Source organism: Papaver somniferum, chromosome 6 (genome assembly GCF_003573695.1).
Source record: "Papaver somniferum cultivar HN1 chromosome 6, ASM357369v1, whole genome shotgun sequence".
In the NCBI taxonomy this organism is placed as follows: domain Eukaryota; kingdom Viridiplantae; phylum Streptophyta; class Magnoliopsida; order Ranunculales; family Papaveraceae; genus Papaver; species Papaver somniferum.
In genome coordinates this window covers 56,254,164-56,263,280 of record NC_039363.1, presented here as the reverse complement: position 1 = coordinate 56,263,280, position 9,117 = coordinate 56,254,164, and the positions used below count along the sequence as shown (strand labels likewise).

At 37.2% G+C, this 9,117-nt stretch overlaps 1 protein-coding gene across 2 annotated transcripts; it reads right to left on the bottom strand.

The window, feature by feature from the left end:
* Positions 1–1,068: 1,068 nt before the first annotated feature.
* Positions 1,069–7,840, bottom strand: LOC113287631 (probable ubiquitin-conjugating enzyme E2 24). Of its 2 annotated transcripts, none has more exons than XM_026536424.1 (8): positions 7,474–7,840; positions 5,385–6,467; positions 3,654–5,074; positions 2,851–3,447; positions 2,704–2,767; positions 2,439–2,578; positions 1,782–2,093; positions 1,069–1,680 (listed from the first exon to the last, which is right to left on the bottom strand). In XM_026536424.1, exons 3-8 carry the CDS (start codon positions 5,061–5,063, stop codon positions 1,429–1,431), a joined length of 2,775 nt encoding a protein of 924 aa, XP_026392209.1. In that variant the 5' UTR covers positions 5,064–5,074; positions 5,385–6,467; positions 7,474–7,840; the 3' UTR covers positions 1,069–1,428. The 2 variants fall into 2 exon arrangements, with proteins under 2 accessions (XP_026392209.1, XP_026392210.1); XM_026536425.1 differs by lacking the exon at positions 7,474–7,840 and adding an exon at positions 6,662–6,808.
* Between the last annotated feature and the right edge of the window lie 1,277 nt (positions 7,841–9,117).

The window sequence follows — 9,117 nt, the reverse complement described above, 5'->3', positions numbered from 1 at the left end:
ACATCAAAAAAAATGATGGTGAATAATTTCGGGTCCGCCGGATGCATAGCACGCGCACAAATTCTAACGTGTAGTTGAACAAACAAGAGTTTAAAACTAAGTTATACGAGAGAAAAAACCTAAAAAGTTCAAAACTAATGCAAAATTTTAAAATTCTTAACAAACGGATGAAAAGAGACTGCACTCTCACATTTCTTGAAATGGTGGGGCTCAAAAGTGGCCCTGCTAATCTCACGAGAGCGAGTTCACTCACATGTGATGAAGCAATTTTTACTCAGTTTTTCCTAGTGGACTACAAAAATAACGGAAAATCGGAAAAACAACTGTTAACGGACTTGACGGAGATATAACCGACACCTGTCCTGACTCACAAACTAATATCAATCACACTTTTCTTACGCAGCTATCACGACTCAAGTTACACCACTATTAATTAGTAAGCCTAGCAAAGCATCCGTTTCCAAAGAATGAAAAACATTAAAATGCTGGGATTAACTGTTATATGATGCATTATGGAACTCTAATCTCCTTCTGGCATTGCTAGGTAAAAATGCAAGTTGTTTCCTTCACCTATGAAGGGTATGACCTATCTTGGATTATTTTAGTTTTTCTTGTACAAAGAGAGTTGCAAAGAAATTAAAGTAAACTCGTCACTCGTCAAAAGACTGGGGAACGGTGAACCCGGAGAAAAAGAACGAAGAAAAGAAAGCTGGCAGTTACAATGTCAGCGTCTAACAATGTCAGAAGATTCCTTATAATTTTGTAGAAGACCCGAAAGGGGCGCCGTTTTCTCCGTTTCACATGGAAATTTGACTGTAGCCCCTAAAGTGTATCGCATAAGGAAACTTCCATGCAAGAGCAAGCTGCATGTCGATATCTTGGTAGTGTCAACTACTACTTTGACAATTCAAGGCCTGAGTTTGGTTGCAAGATAAGAGCAAATCTGACATGAAAATTTCAAAACTATCTAGGACACACAGCTCAAAATATGGGAATGTGCTCGCAAGTGCTTCCAAACTAGCTCGGACCCTAGTGAGAGTGGTGATATAATAAGTAGAAGAGAACAAGTATGAATAACAAACCAAACTTTATTTATAGACAATAATAGTGTTATTATACAAGACAAGTACAACCTGTATTTCACAAAGGAAACAGTGCTCCTTAACAATCAAAGCAGTATGTGATTATCTCGAGCAAGCATAATTATTTTACAAATCCAAACAGCATAATAAACACATAAATCTAATAGTCATTTCGGGATAATAGTTGAAAATAGATCAAAAACCAGGAAAACCAACCTCTGGTGAAAATCATACAAATTATATTACATATTAATACTTTTTACAGAATATGTTTTAAGTTCTTTGGATATGCGGTACCATACTGTATGCTGTAGTGTTTGGTAACTTACTTGTAAGTTGTTGCTATTCATTTCTCAGGCTCGAGAAAATGACTGCAATTGATTCCCTTGTTGACAAAGCCTGACACAAGCTTAGGGAATAATTTGGCAAGCATAATCTTGAAACCCATTGAACTGCACCTCTGAGTTTCTTCTTGATCGAATCTCCTTCCGTGGCCAAATGCACAACCAACTGGAGTTCCGCCCATGTATTCCTCGCAAGCCTGGAGAATCGAATGGGAGCAACGGCGGAAGTGTTCATCCACAAATGCTTCAAAATGCTGCACCAATATTCAGATAAATTATGTCAGGTAGTTGCATCATCAAATAACATCCTTCAGGTTCCTCTGAGGATGTTTTAGAAGGTCTCGTGATATCGTACCTTGGGTGGATTTCGGAGTATGTATAGCATGGACTTGCAAGAAAGAAGAAAAATGTTCTCGTTATAAGTAATGGAGTTCTTCTCTCCATCAGTCATACCAATCTGTGAATCATATCCTGCTTCATTAAAATATGGTCTTTCATTCAGCACAAGTGCCTGAAGAGATAGTAGAACTTGAAGAACGGTGGAGCTTCCCGGGTTCCATACTTCAGTGCCTGTGCCAGTCCATGTCTTTAAGAGACTGAGACAAACCTTTCCTGACTCATACAGGTTTGGGTTGACACGAAGCCCCCCGGAGTTGTAATACACCAACTGCATAAAGATTGCCACAATTAAGACCTCTTAACCCAAGTATCACAAATACAGGATAAGCAATGTTCCAGTAAAGCAACTTGGACATCAACTCATCAAGTGTGCTAAGATAACGAAATGGGTAGTGATAATGGTTAAGTTGCTGGACTAGATGGGTTAAGCATGTCTACTCTATGTCATGTGAATATCCACTGCCATGTCCTTCGGCTATTACTTTACTTCTCCGGACCCACATGAAGATGAGCCATGGGTTTATCCTCAAAAGAATCAGCAATGGATCTTCCAGTGAACCCCACATTTTAGACTGTGATGCAAAAATAAATAGAACTGAAAAAGTATACTTACAGGTGGTTCATTAGGATAATCCGGAGGAAGGTAAAAATCAAAGAAGAAGAGACCATCATGATATGGGGTTCCAGGTGCACCAACAATGGCTGCTCTAAGTAAATCAATCCTTCCCTCATAAACACGAACATAGATTGTATCTGTTCATGTGTACAATGTTTGTCATTGTTATTCTTCAAGAAATTTTAGGCACCAGATCTAATGATTAAGATTGGTATCAAAGTATCATCAAGAAAAAAGGTAAAAGTATACGAAAGACATTTACCTGGAAGACCTTTCTCAAGAATGCTCCATTCCTTTTGTACTTTCTTCAACCAACCTCGGTTTACCTAGAGAAACAGAAAAAAATAATGATTATGACTGAACAAACACATAAACATGTCTGGTTAAGAAAGAAGTTACGAATTTATACCGGTGGCGATGTATGAACCTTGCCAGAACCATGAAGAAAATGATGATCGGTGCTGTCATCAACCATTTCAAATTGCTTATATTGTCCTGATTTCTGACAGCTGGGAGAAAAACACAATTTTGTTGTTTCTTCAGGAACACTTGTCTCTAGGGTATCCTCCAACTCCCATGACATAGGTCCTTCTCGGACAAGGTTTCCACATTCAATCACTTCATTCTCATGGACTGATTCAAGTTCATGTAGATCAACGGCACGTGATCTATTTAAATAATGCTCGCAATTTTCGCTTAAAGAACCAAAACAACTGGTTTCTATTGAGCCTGGAAATGAACTGGAACCAAAGAAGTCAAATATACTTGCAGCAACATTTGTGAAAAACCCGAGAGCTGCCTGAGGTAGGGGAACTAAGCTCGATTTCTGTAAAGCGTTCATGTCAGCTTCCCCAGCATTATTAGGAGGGTCTTCTTTTTGGTGCCAAGTGTGTTCATCATTTTTGAGCATATCCTGAGTGAAATTATCCTGAACTTCATTCTGGAAAACTGGAGTTGAAGTTGAATCAACATACTTATCAACGCCAATAATTACGTTCGACTCAACCTGTGACGAGATACAACACAATAGTTTAGTTAAAAACAGGTAATAAAAACAGTCTTTGGACACACATTAAAGGGCTGACAAGATAATGTTTCAAATTCATAACTAGAATGCCATACGACAAGGTGTACGGATCTGTAAAAGCAATAATGTCATAATGAAGAACGTACAGACTTTAACGAAATATACAAACAGATGATAATGGATACCTTTGATGTGAAACCACTAGCCCATTTGACCAAGATGCCTCCATCTTTAAAGCCAATAACATTTCCAATACAACATAGAAAGCCTTGATTAGGATCTTCAGCGATATGCTTGCTTAAATGAATGCCCTCTCCCATTTGTTTGACGGAACCTGATCCTATCTCAGCTTCAACTGCAGATATGCTCTTCTGAACCCTAAAGACTATATCACCAAGACAGTAGGAATAATCTGGGTATTCAATCAATTCATACGCACTTACAATCTCCTCATTGTATTTACCATCTGAATCATCCTTTTGATTCGACACTTGCTTTTCCCATTGCAATTTCACAGTGCGTTCCTTCGCATCCATGCTTTTCACAATTCCCAACTTTTGGCCATTAGAAACGTGTTGATCATCAGATATTGTCTTCTGCAGTACAAATTGATCCGGCCAAAATTCTTGATCACCAACATTGTTTACGGAGAGTATAGATTCTGAATCTAAGCCAACTGAATGTGTCCCATCCTGCCACATGACATCAACTTTAGTGTTTGTCTTCACAATGACAAATACCTCTTTTGAGGCATTAGGATTTTTTGGTGGTGAACTACCTACGTATCTGCTCCTCTCAACAAGCTTACCACCAGCAGTTTTCCAATCATTTTCTTGAATTATGCACCAATCACCAAGCTGCCAATTGGCATGCGGAAAACATGATAATAAAGTTAAGGCTTGTGAGTCCTGTGTACGAGAGGGAGTGGACATACTCAATGAGCTTCCAAGAACAGCAGAAGCAACCCAGTCGACATAAACTAACCCTGCTTCAACGTGGCACACAGTACCTTTATCTCGATTTCCCTTCCAGGAACCAGACAACCATTTTGCTGATTTGGAAACGTTTGAAGCCCTAACTTGTACATGCTGACCTGGATAATAAGGGAACTGAGAATCTTCCATTATGGTTGGAGAAAGTGGAATGAGAAGATTTTCCGAATTGTCTGCAATCACCTCGCACTTTGCTCCATCATCAAATAAAATGGTGACACGGTCAACAACTCTCATCACCCTCCCAAGCCATGGTCCATGAACAACATAATCCCCTGTAACCATGGAACGGATTTTTCGAAGGTTCTTACAGTGTACTTCTTTCATAACTTTTCCATAAACTGTTTCTAAGTCCACAGTCATATCCACATCAACCACTCTGCCCAACTGTCCGGATGGATCTGACAAATGACACACAATGTCTCCATGTAAGAACCCTCTCTCGAAAGAAAGGAAATCATCGATCTTCTCTATGCTTCTTTCCAAGTTGGATAAGATGCTCTGTGCCTGGCCACCATACATGGAATCAATGTCATCCAGATCCTCACTGCTACTGATTTCACTGAAATTTTCACAATCTGAGTCACTCAGGAACATCTCCATTATCTTGATGCCTATCAAAGGAACAACATTATTAACATCAGAAGCATGATGCATGTCGACATCAAAAAGTAATAAGCACAACTTAGGGTTCAGTCTTGCTACAAACTGAGATAGACGAATGAGAACATTTGGTCATAAATAGTAGTAAAATTTAAGAAGAGAAACACAGATACTACCTTCCAAAGGAAATGCTAATAAAATTTAAAAACTAATTAATCTACGATAACATATTCGCAACAGAACATATTCAAGTTTATTTCAAGACACAACAATATATATGTATAAATGTGAAAAGCAGTTGGAAAGAGATTGAAAAGGTACCGTATATATATTCTTCAATGAAGTATATGAGATATCCAACACCTGTACGCTACTCCTGATATTTTCTTGATATAGAAACACAACAAGAAACCCGAAAGAATAGCAGTTCCTGAATTTACTTGTTTGATAAAGAGCGTAACCTCAAACGCCTAACTATGTTACACAGAGACCAGGTCAGTATCTCCAGAACAAAGTTTTGATTACCCAACAGTTATTCAATGCCAAAGGAGAAATGCCAATCAGTAACCTGAGGATAAAATCCGGAACCGGAACACTATACAAAATATAATACTAATATAATTGCCAAAGGAGATTTGCCCAACAAAGGGTGAGTGTCAACAGGAACTACTGTTTAGATATGTTCCCGGAGTTATGTGTCCACACAACTGATCGCAAACAGAATTTTGCGAGCGGTCGGTCCACTATAACTAATTGCCAAAGGAGATTTGCCCAGATATCAAGAGTGGAATTCCACGTCTAGATAAACTGCCAAAAAAGTTAACCAGATATCAGAGTGAAGCTCCGAACGAAAAGTGACTGCCAAAGGAGATTTGCCAACTACCGGAGTGAATTTTTCCAAGAAAATACTTGAACGAGATTTGACCAGAACTTCGTCAAGTTATTAACAGGTGGACGAACTTTCAAACAAGCTCGGTCAACCAAAGAAATATTCCCTTAGTAGTTACAACCAAACTAGAATTTCCCAACTTAAAGAAATGTTTTCCAAATGTGTGCTGCCAAAGGAGATTTGCCCAAAGAGGATAATCCTTTATAGATATTCAAATTATAGAGGAGACTTCTACCCAATGAAACCAAACTGTGAATAGAGATTTCGACCACCAATTAATGCAAACAAGATCCACTCATACTAAATACCTCTACTTTAGTAGAAATAAGTGCTCCACGACCAAACTATGTACACTTGATAGCTTAAAGAAAACAGACGTAAATCACCCTATCCCAATCAGCAAAAAATATCATGTGGGTTGCTACAAAGAAACTGGGCTGCAACAAGATTATTCAGCAGCAGATTTCCGCACAGTTGAAAGGATATTACACGGCCTACTATCAATTCCACGAAACCTGTTAAAAATTAGCACCGCAAAAATTTCATAATCCTCCTCAAGAGAAAGCATAAGAAAAAATCAATCATTTAGGCGGATAATATCTACTAAATGAAATAACTAACGTTCAACAGAATAAATCACAAAGATGGAAATTAAAGAAAAAACACAAAACTGAATTGTATAAATACGACAAGTTAACGGCCACAATACCTTCTTAAGCTCTAAGTATAAAAATTCTCTCAAGTTTTGTTTATCCGCAGGGCGCTAATGTTCTACTTGAGACACTAATTTTCTGGTCTGGAAATATACTTTTAAAACAAGGAGGCTTGAGATTGACAAGCTTCACCAACATTTAAAGGACTTAATACACTTTTTAGGTCAATCAACTTGAGGTCTACAAAGAGTTGAAAGATTTTGTGATCTTGTCTTCTCTTGGTCAAGAATTGTTTGCAGAGTTCATTTCACATGTGATTGACAGACAGATCTCAAGAATATTCTTTTTGTGCTACTTTTTGTGATACAATCGCTTCACGGATTAAAATCGAGACACGAATAAACATATAATCCCTTCATCATAAAGAAGATACCTTTCTTCGGTCAATCCAAACTAACCCTAAAATGAGACTACAGTGAAAAAGATTACAAAAGCTACAATTACCCAATTTAGAACTTCTGAAAAGCTTAAATTCTACCCAAACAACATCAACTCTAATAGCCAAGGAAGAAGGAAACAACATAAATCATCTCTTTTAGCACCAAGATTGAAACTTTATGTCAAAACAGTGGGTTACATATAATTCAAACCTATTTTCCCCGAGTAACAAGTTACCATTTACTCAACAATGATAATAATTCTCAATTATTTAAATTTTTTCCAAAAGATCACTAAAAGAACTCCAAATGAGTCATGACTCATTATAATTAGCTCCCCATATATCTCACCCATACCCAAAACCAGAAAACTCTAAGAATTCTATAAGTTACAACAACAAAAAATAGCATAGAGAGAGAAAAATATATACCCTTTTTCTCTTCTTTTCTTATGGCGGCTAGCAACTGGAACTAATAGTGAACAGCAACCCAATATTCTCGGAGCTTTACTTAGCGAATCCTGTCTGGAAGTGATAAAGATGACCTAAAACACACTGATAAACTTGGCTAATTTTTTTTTGAAATAAAGTGAAAGAAAGGCGTGAAAGAAAGGAAGAAAGGAGCAAATTCACAGAAGCTAATTCGCTCCTTATATCCGATCCTTCACGCCATCAACGAAAGCACGAAACATAGCGGAGTTAAACAGAGATTGAATTAAAGGGAGATTGAACGCAGAAGAGAGAAGTGAAAGACAAGAGACAGCGGGTAATTGGCGTTGCACATTTAGTTCGTCTGTGTGAGTATTCATTTCAGCCGGTATTATAGTTTTCCAAGTGCTTTCGCATCCCCACTGGAGTAAACAGTTGTTTGGTGAATTACCAATGTATCCCTTACTTTCTTGTTTTCTTTTCTTAATCTTAATCTTAATAAGAATTAAGAAAAGAGGTTTTAATGAAACTTATGGCCCACACATATTACAGTTTCTAGCATCATGGGACGTGAAAGATGTCTAGTTAAGAAAAGAAATGGAGAAGCAAACGAGCAGGATGGTTCTAGATGAACTGTATCCTTTTTCAATGGAGTGTGCGTGACTCGATCCACATGGTATACACTATGATATTTATAAAATATCATCTCCAATTTATTGACGTAAGGATGGATGACAAATAAAAAATAGCTAGATTTCTTCTAGGTGGACCTCTAATATTAGACATTCATATAGAGATGTCTTCATAATCTTATTGAAAGCTTCTACAATGGAATGTGTGTGAAGAGAATGTCTAAATTCATATAGGATACACATCAATCCATACAAGATACACATTAATTTTCTTTAAAATCCTCCTCTAACTCTAACGTCTTAAATGAACGTGTAGATGATATGACTTACTTTTGGGAAGACATCCTCAAGGTGAATGTCTAACTAGTCATTCTAGTCATTTTATGTTAAGGATGTCTAACTTCTTAACATTGAGGATGTCTTCCCTTCCTAGTCATTTATGTTAGCTAAGCATTCACCTTGAGGATGTCTTTGCATCCAAGCCATTTTATGTTAGAGCATTTCCAATGGTAACTTGGTTTACATTTTTTGTGGAAGTTGTTTTTTTCGATGTAAGACCCAGATTTTCTTAATTTGAAGAATATAAAACTTTATGGGTTGAAGATAAAAAATTTTTACATAATATTTAGGATTTTATACTTAGAGGATGTCTTAAAAATGATGTCATATATGAAACACATACATTCACCATCCGAGAAGTTCTTAGACACATTAAAACTATATTCTCCAAAACAGTAATGTGAATCCTTTTGATGGGTCCCACTTGGATATCATGGGACCCACAAAAAAATGTATGTCATGTGATTTAGGAGGTTTTCTTAAACAGTCTAATCAGAATGTTTACGGTTTATAGACAAGACTAGAATGTTGAGAATGTGCGTCCTACCACGGATAGGAGACTGACACGAAAATCTATTGTTATACAATGACAAATGGCATGTATTTTAATCTGGCTTCATTGGGGTATATCCAAATTAATTGGAATAAAACAAATGAGACAAAATAAGGTCATTTT